This window comes from Lynx canadensis, chromosome A1 (genome assembly GCF_007474595.2).
Source record: "Lynx canadensis isolate LIC74 chromosome A1, mLynCan4.pri.v2, whole genome shotgun sequence".
NCBI lineage: Eukaryota > Metazoa > Chordata > Mammalia > Carnivora > Felidae > Lynx > Lynx canadensis.
In genome coordinates this window covers 151,114,588-151,137,713 of record NC_044303.2, presented here as the reverse complement: position 1 = coordinate 151,137,713, position 23,126 = coordinate 151,114,588, and the positions used below count along the sequence as shown (strand labels likewise).

Genomic DNA, 23,126 nt, shown 5'->3' with positions numbered 1-23,126 from the left:
ATTTCATTAGATTCATTTAATAAATCTATATTATTAAATCAGTAGGTGACCTTATTCTTTAGCTGGTTTTCTATCACACCCTTTGATTATTTTCATTTTGTTTATTCAGCAAAGTTTTCCTTTTCTTATTTTCAGACCTGTTTAACTGTCTGTAAGGGCTGGGGCTAAGTAAGGACTAGCGTAGCTCACATAACGAACCCTAAGATTCTAGAAATAGTCTATTGGCAAGAATTCTCCTTGCTTGTTAATGATTGTTTAAGGCTGCTTTTACCTGCTTTGGCATTATATGGAAGAGTTTCTCATCTTGATTAAATCTATACAGCCCTTAAACCTATTAGAAGTAATCTTTATTATTATTATTTTTTTTAACCAGCTTGAGTCTGTCAGTCATCCACATGTATATCACACCTTTCTTCCTGAGTTTCTAGACCTCTTCTCAGTCACATTGCCAAGATCCTGAGCTTGGTTTGTTTATTCTTCAAAGTCTCTCAAACTTTGTCCATTCAGGTTTTAAATTTAATACATCTCTACACTACTTGTACTTCTCTTCAGTAGGACACGTCTCATAAAGTTTTTTTCAGCTTGCACCTTTGGTCTCATCTATTTCTGAATCTTAAGTGATTAAATTCCCACAAACCCGTCTCTAGAACATTCAGCACCCATCCAACATTGGTTCCTTCCCTTTTGCCTTAAGCATGTTTTATTTTCCTCCTTATGAGGGTATATTTTAAATATATTTTCTTTGTCAACCATTCTAGTATCCATCAGATTTTCCTGTTATTGCTCAGTTTCTTCAAAGAATAATTTTGTCCATTATTCCCATCTAATCTTTACATAATTGCTTAAGTTTTATTCTTATCTGCTGATACTTCCCTTACAGAGATAATTAATAATTTTATGCCTAATTCCCTTTTTTCTCTAAAAATTTTAATTTTTTGGTTTTTCTCTTCCTTTTCTTTCTTTCTTTCTTTCTTTCTTTCTTTCTTTCTTTCTTTCTTTCTTTCTTTCTTTCTTTCTTTCTGTATATCTGTCTATCTTTCTTGTAAGCTCTGTGCCCAGTGGGGGACTGAACTCACAACTCTGAGATCTGGAGTTGTACACTCCACTGACTGAGCCAGCCAGGTGCTCCTGGTTTTGCTTTTGTTTTTGAAGCTGTCTTAGTTCAGGCTTTTTGGTGTTCATTGGATTATTTCAGAGGGCTTCTATTTTACCTCTTTGCTTCCAATTACTTTTCACTTTAATTTTCTACTTGGTGGCATAGTTATCTTTCCAAAATATATATATCTTTCCAAAATATATATAATGGATTTGGTTCATTCCAGTCTTAAGATCCTGAACTTATTTCCGAGTACCTGAAGAAAAGTCCATTATGTGCAACCCCTATCAAAGTCTAAAGCATGTGGAATTGCTCATTGTTTTGGATCTTGCCATTTACTCTCTGTACAGGTGGGTGTATCTGTCTAAACTTTTTTCTTTTTCTGTGTGAGAGTGGGATACTTCTTTAACCTTTTAACACTAATTCACATGTCACCTCTGTGAACCAGTCTTTCCCAGCTCTCCCACTTGGATTTAATCACTGCCTTTCTTGGGGTGCTCCCATAACACTGGCACTGACCTCTACCATACCACTTATCACATATTATTTGTAGGTGGCAGTCAGGAGTGGTTAACACTGTAAGAGTTTGATACAAACACCTGATGCAAGATATGAGTTATTCTCTAACCTTGAACTTAGATATGGATTGGTTCCAAGACCTAAGATAGACTAGATTGTAGCCAAAGCAGTGGTATTTACATATTGAAAGATAGAATAGTTTTTATCTAGGTTTTTGTCTTTGGAAAGAGTATATCAATTGGAATCCCAGTTTTATCAGTTGAAAGTCTAGAAGTTTAGCCAGATTTAAACATATTTATCCATATCTATTTAGGGTTGAGAGTATTGTACCCCCTAGCTATTCTGTATATTCAAACTTCAGCACTGAATGAATGAGCTATCCCTCAGTGCTGCCTTTTGGTCTCAATCACTACTCACCAAGCAGCCTACTTATTATTTGACCTCCATAGGATCATTAAGACAGTGATTGAATGGAACACTTAGTGTACTTTAACATCTGATCTACTTGATAGTTTATGTTTCACTGTAAATTAGTTGATAAAATTCTTACAACCTGATTATTGCCAGTCTGTTTCATGTAGATTGGTTGTACCAGTGAAGCATTTTTTGTGTGTGTTCTGAAAAGCTGAGAATGTAGCTAAGTTGCTGTCCTTAGGAGGCCTGCCTGAGGCTTGATGTTCCTGCAGTTTTCATGCACATTGTCTCTAGGATTCTACAATCACCCAAACCAAAATGTCCTGAAAATATCTTTGAGATCGTCTTCATTTTTATTCTACAGTTGTTTTCCTTCATGTTCATTCACAAAGTTTGATTGGTTTTCTTCTGACATACTTTATCTTTTTTTTTTCTTAGTTTGAACTGCTTCTACCTTAGTCTTAGGTTTTCTTTTTAATTAATATATTTCTATGTCTCATTTTTCTTATATGTTACTGGCATTATTTCATCTTCCTATCCTGTTTGCTTAAAAGTCTTCCAAGGTGATCTTATGTGTCCTCTTGGTTTTGAAGACTCAACAATGTTAGATTCTGTCTTCATTTTATTTCCTCCAATTCTTTGCCCTATAATACAAAAAGCCTGCTTTGGTTGAGCTAAGATTTTCACTGTTGCATGGTTACTCTCTGTTTACATTTTCGTTTAGCCTCGAATTCCCTTTTACTCTTTATCTCTGTGATATTAGTTTCCATGTTAGGTTTCACTCTGTGAAACTTTTCTTTCTTCTTCTTTTTCTTTTTTTTTGTTGCTGTTTTATTATTTTTGAGAGAGACAGAGTGTGAGTGGGGGGAGGGCCAGAGAGAGAGAGGGAGACACAGAACCTGAAGCAGGCTCCAGGCTCTGAGCTCTCAGCACAGAGTTCATTGTGCGGCTCGAATCCACAAACCATGAGATCATGACCTGAGCTGAAGTCGGGGGCTTAACCGACTGAGCCACCCAGGTACCCCATCTATGAAACTTTCATATGCAGTTTGTTCAGTTTCTCTAGCTTTTGTTCATAGTACTGTCCAATTTTGTCCTGCAATACTGTCTTAATTTTTTGGTACCTAGTATGATAATCTTGGATTTTAAGTTCTGTTAAGACATATTCTTTTGCAGTGTTGCCATTCATTTAGTTGTTCAACAAATTTCAAATGCCCTATTATATGCCTTGAACTATTCTAAATGTCATTGTGCTAAGTATTTGGGATTTAAGTCTGTGAAACACAAAGTTCCTTTGCCAACTTCTTGATAACACCCAGCAAGATATTGGATATATGTTAGGCAGATAGCCTGTACTTGTAAATTAAATTTTTATTTGCTTTTCCTGTTTATAGATATAAATAATTTCTACAGTGATATAATTTGGATTTGTATCATTTTTCACATTGTTTGACCGAGACCCTAACCAATTTGTCACATAATATATGGTGATATACAGTTCTTATCACCAAAGTAAGAGAGATTATACCTGCAGTACTGCTACTGACTTTAGCACAGTTCTTCCTGTCATACCTGAGCTTAGCTATCTTAGTGCTGCGGGGTTAGCAATTTTTGTTGAATAGTGATCTGATCATACTACTTCTCATGGGTTTCCTGTTGCCTTTAGGTTACATTCTAAACCCTTTAGTTTTGAAGCAGATACCACTGATGGCTCATTCACTCAAGCTGAGTTCATTGGATTTTGACTCATGCTTTAACATCCAAAATGCCCTTTCATAGGTTTTTACCCTTAATAATTTCTTTCTCTCTCTCATTTTACTGTGTTCTCAGAATCTTCTGCCTATCCTCTCATCACTTTGTATCGTAATGGTCCCTTTACTCTCCTAGTTCCCTGGCTGCTCATTGGTGACTGGGACTCTGCTGTTTCTCCCTATTGCATTTGAGTGATCTAATGCTCAGCGCATGTACTTTGTTGCTCATTAAATGTTCATCGAATGGGCTGAATTGATTTAGTGGAAAAAACTTTAGGTTGGAAATTAAGGGTCTGGGTTTTGGATAAGTCTAACTTTGATCTTTGTTGTTTGAACCCTGATTTCCTCATTTGTAAATTGCTCAGAGATAGTTTAAGTGCTCGAAGTGTGAATTTGAAGTTTTATGTAAATCTAGGTTGAAATAACAAAATGTATACCTTTAAATTATTTGAGCATCTCTTAAGTCTATCTCAACATGTCTAGCTATCAGTAAAAGATGTAAACAGTCAAGAGACAAAAATTAGGAAGGTTACTGGGTAACGTTGGGTGCTCTGATCAGATGAGGGGCCACCAAATGTGGGGTGTCCCAATTGGATGGGGACCTGTGGCAAGGCAGTGAAGAATTCATCCAAGGCATAAGGAGATAGAAGTTTACTGAATACACTCAAGGGAGTGGCTGGCAGGACAATAGAGCAGAGGCTGCCACAGGCATTGGTGAGGGGCCACATTATAGGGTGGAGTGAGGGAATGTGGGGACTTTGGAATTTCCCCTTTTTTGGTAATCTTAGGAATTGTGCCTGGTTGTAATTGGTCAGTTAGGGCCTATACTTATTTTGAGGTGGGTTGCTTAATGAGCTTGTTTGCAATCAGCTGGGTGGTCTGTCTGGTTGCTGTGGGCCCTTTTGCTTTACTCAGGTTAGCTTTGCTCAAGCCTATTGCCTAAAAACAGCCTCTATAGGTAATATCCTCTTTCCTTTTTCTCCCTTCTAATTTATTCAGGGAGATTATACTTGAAATCGTTTGGGGGTGTCTGAGTCCCAAGTATATATGCAAATATGCCTTCTAATGTTAAACAGCATGTGCTTTGTTTCAGTTGGTTAGCAGGAGAGCTAGTTTAATGAAACAAAACAAAATGTCAACTCTACTAAGTCTGACACAGTTTTCTGAGTTTTATTTTCTGTATTGACAAGCAAGATAAAATGTTGATATTTGATATATTTTATTTCTTGGAGAGTTGTTTAATTTTCCTTGGTAAGAACTTTTTAAACCTACCCAGAAATGATTACTGACAAAACTTGAAATGATTATTCTTCTAGAGACTAAAGGCAAATAACTTTGTCTTGCTCTTCATGGCTTCAGGTTAATAGATAATAGAAAGTTATCTTAAGTTGAAACCTAAGTTGCCGTAGTATTTCACCCATCTTGGGTCATATGAGCTATTTCACGAACAACTTTTCCCACTTTTAGTTATCAAGAGAATCAGGGCCTACTGGCAATGAATCTAGACAGAAACCATCACTTTGGTTAAATTTTGATGCATTAATAAAAGCATTAGGGCTACTTGAGTCATTGATCCCAATGGTTGTGTTTGAGACTTGAGCCATGATGGACTTTGTAGCCTCACTGTATCTCTCCCCAGTTTAACAGTTTTCTGTTGTGAAATATTTGATTGTTTATGGCTAAATGTATTTAATCATTGTCTTTAATTAAAAATGAGAAATATTCAGGGATTTTTATTTTTAAGTTAAACAGTTCAGTAATCATGCTTTTGTATAAACTTAGGTGTACATAGATAGGCACACCTGAGTGGCTTAGTCGGTTGAGCGTCCAACTTTGGCTCAGGTCAGGATCTCATGGTTCATGAGTTGGAGCCTGGAGCCTACTTTGGATTCTGTCTCCCTCTTTCTCTCTCTCTGCCCCTTCCCCGCTTGTGCTCTGTCTGGTTCTCTTTCAAAAATAAACATTAAAAGAAAAAACTTAGGCATACTTAGATACTAAGTTGGGCAGTGAAGGCAGGTTATTAGAATCATTTTTATTTATTTATTTTTAGAATGGTTTGTTTCTAAATTTCAAATTGTTGTGTCCCTTAATGAGTTGAATATTTTTTATACTTTAACACATTAATCCCTAGAATGTACACTATAATTGCTAATTTCGTAGTAATGTCTCAAAAGTTTTAGTATTAATCTATTAAATTGATAATATATAACTGGTAACATACAATGTAATAATTTTGGTGAAATCATTTCCACATAATCTTACCTCCCTAAAAATTAGATAACATTCTAGGAAAGATTCATTGACTTCTATTAGAAAGTCAGAAGAAGACTGACTTATATAATAATACATTTAGGACAGTATATAGATGAGCTTTTGGGAAAATATTTCTAGCTTCGTTTAAAAAGGTAGAAGTGGCAGGGTGCTTTGGTGGCTCCCTGAGCCACTGGACACTGTTAAGTGTCCCGACTCTTGATTTCAGCTCAGGTCATGAACTCACGTTTCATGAGATCGAACCCCACATTGGGTTCTGCACTTGACCGTGGGGAGCCTGCTTGAGGTTCTCTCTCTCTCTGCCCCCATCCCACGTGTGCACTCTCTCTGTCCCAAAATAAATAAGTAAATTTAAAAAAGAAATCTATTTGAAAGAAAAAGTGGACGTGGCATAATGAATAGTGTTCAGGTTACATTTTTGCCTTGAACATTTTTTAGTCAAACATTAGCTACTACGTTGAGAGCGGTGTTTGCCTTTCTTGGGGTTCTCTTTAATTCTTCCTTTGCCTCTATATTTGATAAACTTTTGAGTTCTGCACAAAGATATCAGAATGCATTTCTCTTCTCAGTACCAGAGATACCACTGTAATTTAAAGCTTCATTATTTCTGGTCTGGGCCATTGTAGAAACCCAGTTCATATTTCTAATTATCCTCAATCCAGTTTGCTGATACTTGTTTTTGCCTTTGCATGGTTTACATCTTCACTTCTGCATCTATCAGCAATATCATGCTTAGTGATTTGAAGCAAAAGGAGAGAGTTGAGCTAAAATACCTCTCTTTGACTGTTCATCACATTCCATCATATATATTTTCCGTATCAGTCTTTCTGAAATGCCATTTAATACCTGTAACACTTACTAGATATGACTAAAATATGATTTCTGCTATTAAGGAGTTTACACTCTAATAAATTGGTATATGTATATTTGTGAGAGATTGTACTAGATGACCTTGAAGATTCTGTGATACTATCACTTATTTCTTTAAAGACTAGATTGAGGTTCACTTGGTCCACAAAACTTTCCCTGACTAAAAACTTATCTTCTGCTTTTAAGTCTATAATCTCAAATAGACCAACCTTCTGACATACTTGCTAATATATTTCTTGGCCTTGTTCTGCCTGAAAGAATTCTTTGTAATGGCATTCATTGTATGGAGATTGCAGAACTTCTATCACAAACTACACAGAAAATAGGGTAGTAAATTCAAGTGATAGGAAATGTGAAAGTAGAAAGGTAAAAATGTAACCTTTGATGTTAGGTGAATATAAAAGTGGTCTGAACCTTAACCCAGTTGGTAAAATTTAAGGCAGTAAAATATCCACAGTAAGACGAGAGTTGAGGCAGGTTTAAAAAGCATTTTAAAAGCCGTCCTGCTTAAGAACCACTTTTACTTCCTTTTTTTGGAGAACTGTCTGTACATATTTTTCCTCTTTTTTTTTTTTTTTAATTAGGCATTTGGTCTGTTAGTACACTAGTTATTCCTCCTCATCCCCACCATCCACTGTTTCACTTCCCATGATTTCAGTTACCCAAGGTCAATTATGGTCTGGAAGCAGATGATCCTCCTTCTGAGATACGGTCAGGTCAGTAGGAACCAAATGCTATGTCACAGTGCCTGCGACATTCGCCTCACTTCATCTAATCACGTAGGCATTTTATCATTTCACATCATTACACGAAGGAGGGTGACTGTAGTACAGTAAGATATTTTGAGAGAGAGAGACCACATTCAGGTACCTTTTATTACAGTATATTGTTGTAATTGTTCTGTTTTGTTATTAACTATTGTTAATCTCTTACTGTGCCTAATTTATAAATTAAACTTTATTGTAGGTATGTACGTACAGAAAAAACATTGTGGATATAGGATTCGATACTATCCAAGGTTTTGGGCATTTACAGGGGGTCTTGGAACATACCTCCCACTGATTTGGTGGAGGGACTACTGTAGTTGATTTGTAAGAACTCCGTTTATAATATCTAATAAGGAAATGATCCCTCTGTCATGTGAATTACAGATGTCTTTTCCCAGTCATTTGACATTGTTTATATCATTCTCTATTGCAGAAATTTGATTTTTCTTAATTCATAAAGTTTACTTTTTAGAGTAGTTTTAGGTTCACAGCAAAATTAATTGAAATGTATAGAGTTCCTGTGTACCCTTTGCTTGCACATGTTCACCCTCCCCCTCTATCACCGTTCCACCCCACAGTACTACATTTCTTACAGTGATGAACTGTTGGTGGCACAGTTTGTTATAATAAATGAAATTTGATTTTTTTCAACTTAGTTTTTAGGGTTTTTTTTTTCAATCAGGAGACTTGTCAGTTTAAAAAAAATTTTTTTTAAATGTTTATTTGTTTTTGAGAGAGACAGAGATCATGAGAGGCAGAGGGGCAGAGAGAGGAGACACAGAATTTGAAGCAGGCTCCAGGCTCTGAACTGTCAGCACAGAGCCTGACGTGGGGCTCAAACTCATGGAGTGCAAGATCATGACCTGAGCCAAAGTCAGAGGCTTAACCAACTGAGCCACCCAGGGGCCCTGAGACTTGTCATTTCTTGAAAGCCTTCTCTCTTCTTGAAATTTAAAAAGTTTTCTTACAGAATTAAAATAAAAACTTCAAAAGAGTTATAATAGAGGTAATAACAATGACAATAACAACAAATAGTATTCATACATATGGAACTTTCTCTGTATCAGGCATAATTTATAACCACAGCTTGATTAGGTAGGTTAAGTGAATAGCTTTATTTTATAGGACAGATAATAAAGGTACATACTGTTTAAATGACCTTTGCAAAGTCATGCAACTAGTAGTTAGTTGGCTGATTTTATCCCAGGCAGGTTAGGTCTAGAATCCATGCTCTTAAACCTGTATACTATACTGCTTCTTTTAAACATTTTTATATTTTTATGTTCTTATTTGGTGTATTATGTTTGAGGTAGGAATTCAGCCTTATTTTTGGACTGCTTGGATAGAGGGAGGAGCTAGCAAAGAGGAGTATGAAGAATTGATTGTCATGGTGTGAGTAAAGGAAGGCCTGTGGTAGGCCTTGTGGGATCCTGCTGAGATTTAAAATAAGGAAAGATAATTTGTTAAGATGAGGTGATCTTGATGGTAGATCTTTCAATGGAATGGGCTGAAGCAGAACGTCAAATGGGAACTGTGTGGGGATGTAAGAACATAGAAGCAACTGGAAATAAGTCTTTTGTCAAGTAGCTATGAATATTAGGGAGGAGGGCTGTGTAATGAGGGAAAATCATTGTTTTGTTTGTTTCAGAAAGATGAAAGAGACTTACAGATGTTACAATGTGGGTAGGAAGGATTCAGATACAGAAGAGATTTTAGAAGATATAGTAAGTAAACTATTCAGAGGTTGACGTTCCTGAAAATCAAAAGGAGGATGGGCTCTTAAGCACATTTGAAGGGATTTGTGTAGAAGATGCTCTTTATTTCCAGAGGGTAGAGGAAAAGATGGGTGCAGATACAAATGATTATGAGCTTCTTGGTGAAAAGGGAGGGTTTTCATTTAATGGTGTTTATTTTCTTTGTGAGTACAAGATGAGGGAGGTTGGAAGTGTGGAGATGGGGAAGGTTTTGACTTCGTTATAGTAGAGAATAGGGAGGGACTGATGAGAGTAAACTAAGGAGGCTTTTGGACATTATTGAAGGCCCACCCACTGGAAATTGGTGATGACAGCACAGAGTTAATTTTTTTTCTAGTGGTGACTTTTAGGCCAGTTCTGTCATCACACTTAATATGGTTAATGCTCTTTAATCATTCACTTAATCATTTAATTGTTCACTATCACCTTAGAAGTAAAAGGTAGGCATACTCCTTTTAAAGCTTGCCAAGCTCGTGTTTTAAGTGTATTGAATAGAGTAAGTTTGGAGAAAGATGGAAAAAGCGACTACTTTTTACTTCATTTGGATACCCGTAAATAATGGAGAACGTTTCTTGGGAATTGATTTTAAATGTGCATGCTAACCCATTTAACTTTTATTAACATGGATGTTACCCTTGGGGAATTTTGTAGAGGATTATGAGATGAGATTAAATGTTTTAAGTTTAAACATGTGGTCTTGAATGCTTAAATGCCAGAATAATAATGTATTTTAATTGTAAACTCATCTTTTTTAAAGTCTAATTTTTGGAATGTATACCAAGTTTTCCACCACTGTCCTCAAATCTAAATTTATTCATTGTTAAACTTGTTTGTTTGTTTGTTTGTTTTTTTATACAGGGTGTGATAGGTATACAGCTGGTCGTTACCATGGTGATGGCCAGTGTCATGCAGAAGATTATACCTCACTATTCTCTTGCTCGATGGCTACTCTGTAATGGCAGGTAAGGCAAAGTTAGGCTGACTGTGTCTGGTACTTTGAAATCTCTCTTTAGTTCAAGTCTCAGACTGATGGACTTACCAGAAGTTAAGCGTGAATTCCTGTTTTCTAAAAACATGACAAAGGGAAGTTATGAGAAAAATCTAGCTTCCTTATTTTTCTTACTTTAGACATTAGTAGTTTATTTTTTTTAGTACAAAGGTAATGGGATCATGGTGACAATTCAGTCCTCCCCCTTTCATGTCCATTGCCATTGAAAATACCACATCACTTTTCCCATAGTTACCTCCTTAAACAGTTGGTCAACACAGGGAGGAGACTATAAATTGAAGTGATTAAATATTTTTACCATTGTTGGGAAAATGACTGAGAGCATATATTTGATTATTGATGACTCATTTGAGAGTTTATTATGAGAATTAGGGATTCTTTGTTCTACTGCAAAGAATTTTAAACTTTAACTTAACAAGGAGAGGTCAAAGTTATTTTGCTGGTTTTAATTTTGTCTACTGTGCTGTAAGCTTACTACTATTCCCAATCCTTCCACAAAAGAGCTCAGTTGCCTTGCTGATATGTGTACAATAAAATAATGTCACAAGTAAGGAAGTTGAATATAGGGGATATGAGACAATTGCAGGAAAATGCCCTATAGAAATACATGCCAAAATCCTGTGTAATTATGAAAGGTAAGTTATAGATATGGTACCACAACTATAGTTTTATTCTAACTGTTCATCTCCAGTAAATAACTGCATTCTCTTAATTTGTAGGTCTAGTTTCTTTTGTTTAGACCTTTTGGAGTTAGAAAACAATGGATAGATCCTATCCTCCTAATGATATCATACACTGCAAGACAAATAATAAGCTTTTATGATTAGATCAAGGTCATTCTATCCACAAAGCTTAAATCTCCTTTATTGAATTTATTTTCTATGCTTCTGTTCATATCATTTAAATACAGAAAAATATTATTCAGGCTGCTTAAAATTTTTTTTGACCGCTGGCGCATGCACGTGTGCACACCCACACAGAATGTGTGAGAGAATGGCTATTTAAAAACATATGTTTTATTAGCAAAGTAAATAATAACTAAAGTTTTAGTAAACTTTAAAACCTCTGTCAGCGTTATTTATAAGAGAAAAGTCAGTCATCTGTAGCTAGTTTTTAAATGTGTAGTCTTGTTTACTTTTTTGCTTATCAAAACCCTTTTCCATAGATCATGAAAGGATAAACATCAGCTGGGCAAATTACCATTCATTCTAAATAAATGGAATCTGATTTAATGAACTAGATAAAAGTATGTTAAGGTAGCTCGTTTCTACTGAGAATTCATATTTATAGATTCTGTTTATGATGAATCTCCAGTGAGACTCCAGATCTCTTTTTGGCTCCAAAGATCTTCGCAGTCTCGTCTCATTTTAGGGTATAGGCAATTTCCTGTTCTTACATAATCTGCTTTCCATTTGTTTCTGTGAAACTTACATTTACTAGTAAAAACTAAAACTTCAGAGATTGAAAACCAAATTCTTTTCTCTTAATATTGGAATTATGTATTATAATTAAAATGGGTTTTTTTTCGACAAATATTAGCATGGATGTAAATATACATACTACGTGTTTTGTAAATACACATACTGCAGATTTGAGGGAGAGTTCAGCATTTAAAAATAAATATGAAGTTGATAATTTTTTGTAATCTTGATTTGCTTTTGTAAACCGATTAACTGTAGTGTTAATTAACACTGTCTCTAATTCTAAATCAGGTTCCAACTATAGCAATCAGAATTTTCTAGAAATAGTTACTTACTCCTTGTTTCATTTCCTCCGTTGTTTTTTTTTTTTTTTTTTTTTTTGGTGTGTGTGTGTGTGTGTGTGTGTAAGATTTATCTTTTTTTAATGTTAATCCTGGAATTTTTAGGTCATGAAGTTAAATCGCTTAATGTTGTTGCCTAACTGTGTTCAATAAGATCATTGATTTTATCCTTTTGGGATAATTAGTGTTTCACCAACCTTTAATGATATGAAATTATGCTGTTTTAATATTGGTAAAATGTAAAATCCCTTGTGAATTGCTTATGTAGAAATATTGATCAGAAATGACAGTTTGCATTTTAAACCATATGATGCTGTTGAGTTAAAGAGAAAGATCTGAGGGCATTCTTTATCATCTGTAACATGCTTAAAAGAATTTGAGGGGAAAGGCTCATGAAGACTCTTAAAATTATGAATAGTGTAGGAAGGCTTGGGAGTGACTGTACTGAATGGAACAACTGAATAGAACTATTCAAATGAATAGCTATGTAGATACCATGAAAGGTTAATCGTGAGTCTGACAGAAGAGAGTTGTTTTTAGGTTCTGTATATATCGTTCTAATATTTGTCCCACTAGTATTGTATCTTCATATTGTAAATAAATATTCATATTTGCCTTAAAAGTTATGGCCTGTCTTTTTGTATCATATAACTTAATTTATGTCCATCTCTCATCAATCTGTGTCTTTTTGGAATGGAGGGTTTAAAGTGCCATTGGATTTTATTATGTTGATTTAAAGAGTAAGCCTCCCATTTACTTAAAGAAGTAAATAAACAATTGAAGCAATAAACAATTTTTACTTTATAAATTACTGGCCTGTTGATTTTTAATATTAGAAAAACACTAATTTTCTAGCTCTTGTTAAATAACATATATTGCTGTTAGTATTGTAGATCTCTAGTTTTTTAAAAAATAACTGCGTAGTCTTTAGCCTTGTTTAATGCCATTAAATTACCTTTACAATGTTATAAAACTTCATACTGATCAAAAGTTTTATTTCTCTTATGCTGTTTGGATCTGTACACTGTGAATTAGTTAGGAGAGGAGATGCACTGGGGTATGTTATGACCTCAGAATCTCATTGTCTGAACCTAATGAAAGTTTCTGATTCTGTTTCCTCAGGCAGGAATCAGGGTCTTATGGGAGAGTTAGAAAGGGTTTGTTGGGCAGCTCTTAAGGTAGATTCTTGACAAAATGGTATTTAAAGATTCAGCTGTCTTTCCAGTGGTGACTTAGGGACTCTAGGCTTCTTCTGTCTTGTGGCCCTTGTATTCCTCCTGATACCTTGGAATCTTCTGTTCGATGTTGTATCTGTTGGCAAATAAAGGGAATAGGCTATGGATCTTTCAGGAGATGCAAGGGGTCACACTTAGAAGTCGATATATCATTTCTGTCCACATTCCATAGGCTGGGGCCCTGTGACTAATTAAGGCCAAAGGGCAAGTGTGTCTGGGAATGTAGTTTTCATTGTACCTAGGAAGTAAAAGCAAGATTGGTGAGGGTCTAGTCCTTCTCTGCAGTAGGTGATAATGTGTTTACGAATGAGAAAACTCATTTAACTACTCACAGTCACATACTGAAAAATGAAACAGATCTAAGCTTCTTATCCTGAAGTTCAGTTCAGTTCACAATATAGTCTTTATTTGATTTATGGCGCTCATCAACTCCAGACCTTGTCCTGGAACTGACATACTTGAACAGAGTTGGAATTTGGTGGAGGTGAACTTTTCTACAATTGTTGTGACTTCTTTTGGCAGTTTACAGAGTAATTTTTTAAGATTTTTTTTCTACCTTTTGTTCCTAGTGATACTTAGCCTTTTATAAGCTAATCCTACAGGTTATATATAGTTAGTGTATGGTTTCTCTTCACTTACTGTATTCTTCTGGCTTTTCTGTGACTGCGTAGCCACCTTTTATTCTAAATTAAAAGGTATCTCACCATTGATTTTGATTACCACAGACATGCTAAGTACAAAGTAGAGTTTAAGAAATATCATCTATTCAAATTATACTTCTTACCTCATTATTTGAAATTAAATTTGTCCCACATTACTAAATTATAAATATTTTGTATTCCATTCTTCCAGGGTTTTTTAATAGAAAAAATATTTTTCTTCTGAGAAATGTTTTTCTCCTTTTTTTTTTACATGCCTTTTTATATGACTATCAGATTTTGTTGAAGGGATTCTGCTTTAACAAGAACTTAAGTAATAAAATCTCTTGTGCCTGTAACCTGTGAGCATGTATTATTAACTTTGAAAACCCGACGGTGAACAGTCTAGTGCTCTCAGACTGCTCTATTACCCCCTCTCTTCACAAAGGGAGGAAAAATCATCGGAAGTTGGTTTGTCTGAGCTGCTTTTCCCTAACATAAGGAACACTTTTAACCGTCCTTCAGATCATTTGAAGATGTTCTTTATCGTGTCCAGCATACTACTGTATTGTAGCCATAGTATTCTCTACTTTCTATTGTAATTAAAGTTCCTTTCTGTTTTGAAGTTTGCTTGGCCCCTCTTTTCTTGGAGAGGTAAGTGATAGGTTACATTCTTTGTACATTTGAATAGTGGGTTTTGCATGAGGAAGTAGGATTTTGCTTTTTTTTTTTTTTTTTTTTTTCCCTGCAGTAGTTTCCTTGCTGAATCTGCTTTCCATTTCCCTGATTGTTTAGCTCAAACCTTATGCATTCTTCTACCCCTTTATCTCCGGAGGCTCTCACTTTGGTATGCTACTTCCTGTCATGTGTCCCTCATTGAAAATACATTATGGTTGGATTTACTCTGATTTTGTCTGATCCTGTATTGGGTAAAGAGCACAGTGTACCAACACCTTCATATTCAGTTGCTCTAATTCTTTTTGCCTGTTCTCTTTTGCATGTTGCCTGATCCAAGAATCTACAAGTTCCCTTTGGTGAGAGAAACCTACTATTCAAATGCACAGTAGGTGGGACCTATGACCTAAGGGAAAGGTGTAAACAGTCAGCTACTACCCTTGTGGAATGCCTGAGCCCTTGCTCTCTCCTTGCCTTAGTCATCTTAACTTCCAGTTCCAGAATGCCATGCTGTCCTATTAAAATTTCCAGTAAATAACAAGATAATGTGTGTGTGTGTGTGTGTGTGTGTATGACAAACGATATTTTAGCTACTTGTGCTGAAAGGTCTTCTAGGTTTTAAGCAGTATTTGTTTTCTCTTAAGTTTGTTTTTTCTCACTTGTCGAAATTATTGGGATTTAGAATGAAGACTGAAAGTGTCTATATGACCTGTGTTTTGAAATAGAGTTTTGTATTGATTATATATTAAAACTTTTTTTTTTTCAACGTTTTATTTATTTTTGGGACAGAGAGAGACAGAGCATGAACGGGGGAGGGGCAGAGAGAGAGGGAGACACAGAATCGGAAACAGGCTCCAGGCTCCGAGCTGTCAGCACAGAGCCTGACGTGGGGCTCGAACTCACGGACCGCGAGATCGTGACCTGGCTGAAGTCGGACGCTTAACCGACTGCGCCACCCAGGCGCCCCTGATTATATATTAAAACTTTTTTAGCTTGCTCTCAGTACTAAGTTTTTCTGTATTCTTGTTTAGATTTTCATTTCAAATTTCTGAAATTTTTACTTCTGAAAAATTTTGAAGTGGTTTGCTTTAAATTACATTGCTGTTTAAAATTTTTAAGGAGTCTACATCAATATATTTTATACATATATAAATGTATATATACATACATTTTCTGATACATATTTTTTCAGTGCTGTTGAACTTCAGTAAGAAAGGTAATGGCCTGTTAGTATGTTATGTAAGAGATTTACAAGAAAATTATTAAAAAATATTTCAGTGATTGAGTGGAGTGTAACCCTAGGTTGGCTTTAATTTCTGAGACACTACTGACAATTTGAATGACACGCAGATTTGTGAAGTGAACGTAAGTGAAAAAAAAGCCACTCAGTAGCCAAGGTAAATGTCATAAAATACAGTGAGATTAATACATTTAACTTAAATGCAAGAAGTTCAGTTTTTAGTGAGATCCTCTTAATACCTTTTATTTTTTAAAGTTTTTCCTCGTCTTTCAAACACAGTAATGCGTGTGATATAGAAAAAGGTAATAAATTGATAAAAAGGGAAAATAAGAGGTAATGGACTGTATTCTCATCAGCTAAAGACAATCACTGTGTACATTTTGTTGTATTTCCTTCTAATCTTTTCTATTCATATTTTCCTCTCATGGTTGTGATTATATTGTATGTGCAATTTTAGAACATTAACGCAAAGCATTTTTCTCTAATTGTATTTTTGTAACCATTCTTATTAACTGCTACATAGAATCTAAAGCTAATTAGCTTTTATATCTGTCTTCCAAGCCCATATTAGAAAGGCATGGTGCAGCAGTTACAAGCAGATTGCGAGTCATTTTGCTGAGATAGACATACCAACTAATAGCAAAAGACAAGACTAAAAACTGAGATCAGAGCTAAAGTATAGTACAAGGGAACCATATGGTATGGAATCCAACTGTGTACGAAGCACTGACTGTTGAGGAAAACTGTGCAGCTGTACTTCTAGATTTTACTTGGAATTTTCAGATCTTAGGTGGCTACTCCATGCTGCCTGGCTGTCTTTGTATGCTCCACTTCTCTGACAGCTTTTCAACCCAAATCCTCACTCCTCAAATAGTATGCATGCCTGCCTCAGCTTCAGCTCTTGAAGCCAGAGCTCTGCACTCATTTTCTCACCACCAAACCCACAACCCTAGTTACCTGTGCAGCCCCTCTATATTTGTAAAGAATGTTTGTATATTTTAATTTTGGCCCATGGAAGAGGTGTCCTGTCTGTCAGGCCCCAATTCCTACATTTGTGCTCTGTACCCCTTTCCCTCTTTTACCTAGACTGCTCCTTTGGCCATTTCCTTTCTTCCCTGTCGTAAATTGCTTCACTTCCATTGGGAATTATTCCTGTTAGCACACACACCCATACACATGCTTCTTCTTCCTTTTTTTTTTTTTTTAAAGATCTCTTATTAAAAGTAACAGCAACTACAAATAAAGAAGAGTTACAGCCCTGCCTCTGTCTTCTGTCTTAAAAAACAAAGCCTTTCCCGTGTCCATTTCTTAGTTTTGGCCTATTTCCCTGTTTTCTGTTATAGCCAAATTTGTTACATGCATTGTCTTCATGAACTCTACTTCTCACTTCCTTAATAACTGTTTAGTTTTCTGCCATGTGTTATCTTCCCCTTAGGTGATATTATTGATTCCATAAATACCACAATTGTGTAATGACCCCAGGTTATCTCTGAGCTCTAGATTCGAAAATACAGTTTTTCTCTTGATGTTTTCACTTGATATTTCATAGGTACTTAAAAACTCAAGCATGTTCAGATTCATAATTCTTCCTGTTCTACTCCATCTGAGAAAATGTACCACCATCTTCCTTAAATCAGAAAGGTAGATATCCTTCATTGTTTTTTTTTCCACTTCCTACTTTTAGTCTATCACTGTTGATTCAGTGTCCAAAATATATTTCCTTCTCTCCTTGCCTCCATATAATTCACAGAGCAGCAAAAAAGATCTTAAAATGTAAATGAAGTTATTTCTCTATCCTGTTTTGAGACTATTATTTTAGCATAAAATCTAAACTCCATACTGTGGCCCAGGAGGATGTGCATGATCTGATCCCTTTTTATCTCTTCCGCCTCCCTCATATGTTTCTCCTTGCATGTGGTGTAGCCGTCTCTTTGGCCTTTTGGTTACTGCAGCCTTCTGTGTTCTTTCATGCCTTTGTGCTTTTGGACATGCTCTTCTCTTACTCAATGCCGTTTCCCTCCATTCTTCTCATCCTTTAGGTTGCTGGGTAAATGTCATCTCAGAGAGATCTTTGTAACCTACAACCTAAGGCTTTTCTCTCTCATTCTCACCATTTGTTAGGTTGTTTTATATAGTATCCAACTTGTGGTGGGTTTTTTTGGTCATTTTTTACTTGGTTAAATTCTGCCCCAACTAGAATACAAGCACCAAGAAAGCAGGGACTTTATTGTATGTGATTACATCTCCATTGCTCAGCAGAGTACTTGACCATAGGGGACTCCATAAGTGTCTGATGGATGGATGGATGGATGGATGGATGGATAGATACATACAGAAGTGGCCCTAAGAGCACCCAGCAGCCTAAGGTTCCAGCTTTGAACAATAATTTTTCCTGATGAAGATGACCCATTTGTCCAGTAATGAGATTAAACAAGCTTGAGTATATTTAAAAAGAAAATGAGTCCTAGAAAATGTTAAGGATCTTAAAATATTTCATTATTATAGCATTCTGAAAGTAATTTAAGTTTTCCTATACTAAGAGTTCTTTTACAGATTAGTAATAATTAGCAATTATTCCTCAGTGCCAAACAACTAATTTCAGTCTTTATAAATGAGTTATTGCATAAGTGATCTTCTCAATGTTATGCACTCAATCTTTATCATTCATGGATTGTGTATTTATTTGCTTACTTGCTGAAGTTCGTTTGTAACCCCCCAAATTCATACTGGTGGTGCTTTCAAGATCATTCATAGACATATCCAGATTGGCAAAATATTTGAGTGGCCCAATGCCCACGTTCCCAGTTGAGGCCTTGTTTCACTTTTCATATTATAAACAAGTGTGCTTTTTGTGGTCTGTTTAATACCATGTTGTTCACATTTTAGCTTTAGCTTTTTGTTAATTTCACTATTTAAAATAGCCTCCAAACATGGTGTTGAGGGGTTGTCTAGTGTTTCGAGGCATAAGAGGGCTATGATGGGCCTTATGGAGAAAATGCATTAGAAATATTCACAGAACTCAGGAAAATACTATACTTATGATTATAGTTATTAAATAAGCTTTGTTCAGGTGTGAATTACAGTGCTATTGGCTGTGAATTTAATGTTAATGAATCAACAGTATATATTAAATAAGGTGTCTTTAAACTTAAACACACATAAAACAAGGTTTTGTATTTATTGGTTGATGAAAATGTTGTGACCAGAGGCTCGCAGGAACCTAACCCTGTATTTCCCCTAGGAGCAATGTTCAGTGTTCGCGGCGACTTTATAGAACATAACTACCGCGAATAACGAGAATCGACTGTAAGTTAAAATTCTGGACTTAAATCGAAATTTCAGGAAGTGCCTCCTCACCCATGTTAATTAGAGTTTAGTGACTTTTTGGTTGGGATATATTTAATTTTAAAACCTTTAAGGGGAGAACTGAATTAATTTTGGTTCAGTGATCCTTTTTGAGCACTTACTATATGCCAGTAACTGTACTAGTTTTGAAGTATACAATAACAAGTAAGTCTTAAAATCTTTACTCTAAGGATCTTTCAGTTAGGGGAGTATTTCATTTTAATGCAACTGGTCTGTTACCAACTGCAGTTTAATTTTGACACTACCTGGAGTTAATACAGACTCCATGGGTTAAAGACCAATTTCTCTGTAAGAATGCCTAGGTTTCCAGATGCCAGCTGCACGTTCTTGGAATCCTCAGGCCACCCGTATTTCTGTATACTGGCTACTGGCTACAGATTGGGGCATTTTTATGACCCCTCTCAGGTTCATTAATTTGCTAGAACAGTTAGAACTCAGGAAAGTGCTATACTTATGATTACAGTTTTATTATAGAGATGATATAGGAAGAGATTTCGGAAGAAGTGCAGTTTACATTCCCTCCCTGTGGAGTCAGGGCATGTCACCCTCCAGGCACATCATTGTGTTGACCAACCAGGATGCTCCTCTCAGCTCTAGTGTCCAGAGGTGTTTTGGAATTCCATTTTACATAGGTATGACTTTAAATAATTGGCCACAGGATTGAACTTAATCTCTAGCCCCCTTCCCCTTCTTGGAGATCAGATGGCTGAGGATCCCCACTCTAATCATATAGTTGGTATTTCTGGTGACCAGTCACCATCCTGAGGCTATCTGGAGGTCCACCTGGAGTCCTCTAATTAACATACCAAAGATATTCCCTATCACTAAGGAAGTTCCAAAGACTTTTGAAGCTCTTTGCCAAGAATGGGGGACAATGACCAGATACATTCTTTTTTTACACCATAGGGCAACTTGCCTTATAAATAGTAAAAGGTAAACTAGAAGTTTGCCGGATAGGGGCATTGATATTTATAAGCAGATACAAGAATATATGCAGAAACATCAAGGGATGAAAGAATTTGTAGAGTAAAATGTCACTTAGTCTAGCTAGAATGTCATGTTCCAAGGGGGAGTTGTTGAAGGTGAGTCTGGTAAAGTAGATAGTAGTCAGATCATCAAAGTTTGTGGAAATAGGAGGTCACAAATCCTATGCGCATATGAGCCTTACAGTGTGTATTCTAACTTTAATGGAAAATTTCAAACATATACAAAGAGTAGACAGACTAATACAGTGAATATGTAATGATTTTTATGATCTCCTATGTACATATCACAATTAACAGCTGGTGGTTAACATGTTTCATCTGTTTTCCCCTTCATCTCTCCTCCCCCTAACATATTACTTTGTAGCAAATATTATTTCATTCATAGATATTTCTGTGTATATCTTTAAAGTATATAAGCTTTTAAAATAACTGTAATCCTATCTTTATAGCTAAAAAAATTTAACAGTAATTTCTTAACGTCATCAACTATCCAGTCATTATTCAAATTGCCAGTTTTGCAGTGTTTTTAAAAAACAGCAAATCACTTGCTAACTTTTTAAATTGAGACATTTTACTTTAAAAATGTAGATTTTTTTGTAAGTGAAAAATTGGAAGGTTTAGCAATACTAGGTGTATGTTTCTCCTTTATAAAAACAGGGCCTTGATCAAAGTCTTTGCCTAGCTGCCACTTACTGTTTTACCTTGAGAAGACTCTTATAAAGGATTTAAACAGTCATTTACCTTAATAAGATTTGCATTATGGAAAGATAACTAAAGTTGGGACCAAAATGCACTGAGGAGAGTGTCCTGGCAAGACAAAGAGACCAGTTAGAGAGTGTTGCCAATAGAGCTAGAGAGGGACATGTGCTGAACTTAAAGTTCTTACAGGGAGCAGAGAAGTTAAAATTTTAAGAGTTAAAGAACAGAATTAATGATAATATGTGGTGAGGGCACATTGAAGATGAAACTAGAATATCAAATTTAAGTAGTGGGTAGGAAATTCAGGTGAGATAGGAAATTGAGAATGAACAGGTCGTTGCTTGGGAGGGAGTAAGTGATTTGTTTGGGTGTTCTAACTACATGGTGGAGGTGAATACACCCTGTTGTTGGTTAGTTAAACCCTAACTTAAAGGGTTTTGTAAATACAACTTTTTACTCTAATTCTTCAACACATAAAGTTTCAGAATTCTCCAGGTAAAGGAGGGGAGGATAGGAAAGTAAAGACTACCTGTAGTTTTGGGGACAAAGGATTCTTTTTAAGACAACTGTCAATTACTTCTATGTAAATGAGGGGTGGGTGGAAATTCTAATGTGCTCTTACCTGCAAAGTTCACTCCGTTTACTTTTAATAGTAAGCCTGTATAGCCTTAATATATATTAATACAATGTCAGTTTTAAGAAATATATCTACAAACAGCATTGCAGGGTCTGGCATCTAGTAAGTGCTTGGTAAGTGCTGGGTTTGAATCAAAACCCTTTTAAGGCTTAAGCAGTAGTATTTAATTCAGATGAGAGTTTTTCACCTGATAATTCCCTTCAGTGTCTTCACACGTAGGAAACTCAATAAGTATTTGTACCATAAATGAATAATTCTGGTGATTTTAATTTCTTTATTTAAAAGGATTCTTTTTTTCTTAGTTTGAGATGGTATCAACATCCTACAGAAGAAGAATTAAGAATTCTTGCAGGGAAGCAGCAAAAAGGGAAAAGCAGAAAAGATAGGTAAGTTATATTGTTGAGTTTGTAAAGTGTTAATATTTGACACATTTGATATAAACGTATTTTTTTACTTTGGTTAAATGAACATTTACTGCTTATGCCATGTGCAGTTAATACATTTGAGATCAAAATCCATGATCTAACATAATTTTAAATTACCCTTTAAAAAAACCCAATATGTAGTAATTTAATATATAAGCACAGCAGCGAATATTTTGCTCAAGAATGGTTAACTTTATTCTTCTTTGTGTTTAAATTATGAAAACAGTACAGCCATCATATTAAAACTTGGTGGGGGTTGACTGGGGAGAAAACCATAGCCCGTGTCTTTACCCTGTAACTCATTTACAGATACCTGTGGTTTGTTTTTTTCCCCAGGTTTTGCTTTTATTCAGTATTCGTTTTTAAATAAAAGGGGTAGACAGTACAACTTCTTAGGTCCCATTCAGTTGCTGCATATTATATTGACATTTAAAGTTTATGAAGAAAACTGCCTGCTAATAAACCTCACTGAATGGACGACCAAACTTATCTGTGAAATGGAAGGACCAAACTTAGTAATTTTCTAGGATCTCTCCAGCTTTAAAATTTTATATCTCTATTTAAATTGAATTCTCAAGAAAAGTACATGATAATTACCCTCTCTATATGGACCTTAGTGTCCTCAACTGAGGAGGATTTTAGGACCTGAAACTATGATTCTAATATATTATAGAATGTCATTGACAACAACTTGTCACCAAATTTCTCATGTGTATCATAAAAATTATATTAACCTGGGCTAATGCATTTGTAGGTGCTAGGTGCTAGAGTTTTTAAAGCATTAATGATTATTTGGCATGAAATTGAAAATTTTAAAAAGGACCTTTTTTTTCTGATCTTACTGCCATTCTCTTTTGTGCTTATTACAAATACACCTTGAAGATCATTGAATATTTAAGTGTAAGCCCTCCTTCTCTTTATTATTATTCTGAAAAGGCTTGATTTATTGACATAATTAATATTTTTACTGAGGTTTTCCCACAATAATTGAAAAATGTGTCTTGGTATTGTA

The 23,126-nt window shown here is 35.4% G+C and overlaps 1 protein-coding gene across 2 annotated transcripts in view; it reads left to right on the top strand.

Moving 5' to 3' along the window:
• TMEM161B (transmembrane protein 161B) overlaps nt 1-23,126 on the top strand; it is a 71,034-nt gene that overhangs the window by 13,365 nt on the left and 34,543 nt on the right. The window contains exons 1-3 of one of the 2 annotated variants that reach the window (XM_030324364.1): nt 10,317-10,404; nt 19,243-19,307; nt 21,992-22,075. Coding sequence is in view for 1 of the 2 variants with exons in the window: in XM_030324354.1 (XP_030180214.1) it covers nt 10,301-10,404; nt 21,992-22,075 (188 nt within the window). In the remaining variant the exon portion in view is untranslated. Of the gene's footprint in view, nt 1-10,300; nt 10,405-19,242; nt 19,308-21,991; nt 22,076-23,126 lie in introns of those variants that run through there. The other variant, XM_030324354.1, reaches the window with a different exon arrangement.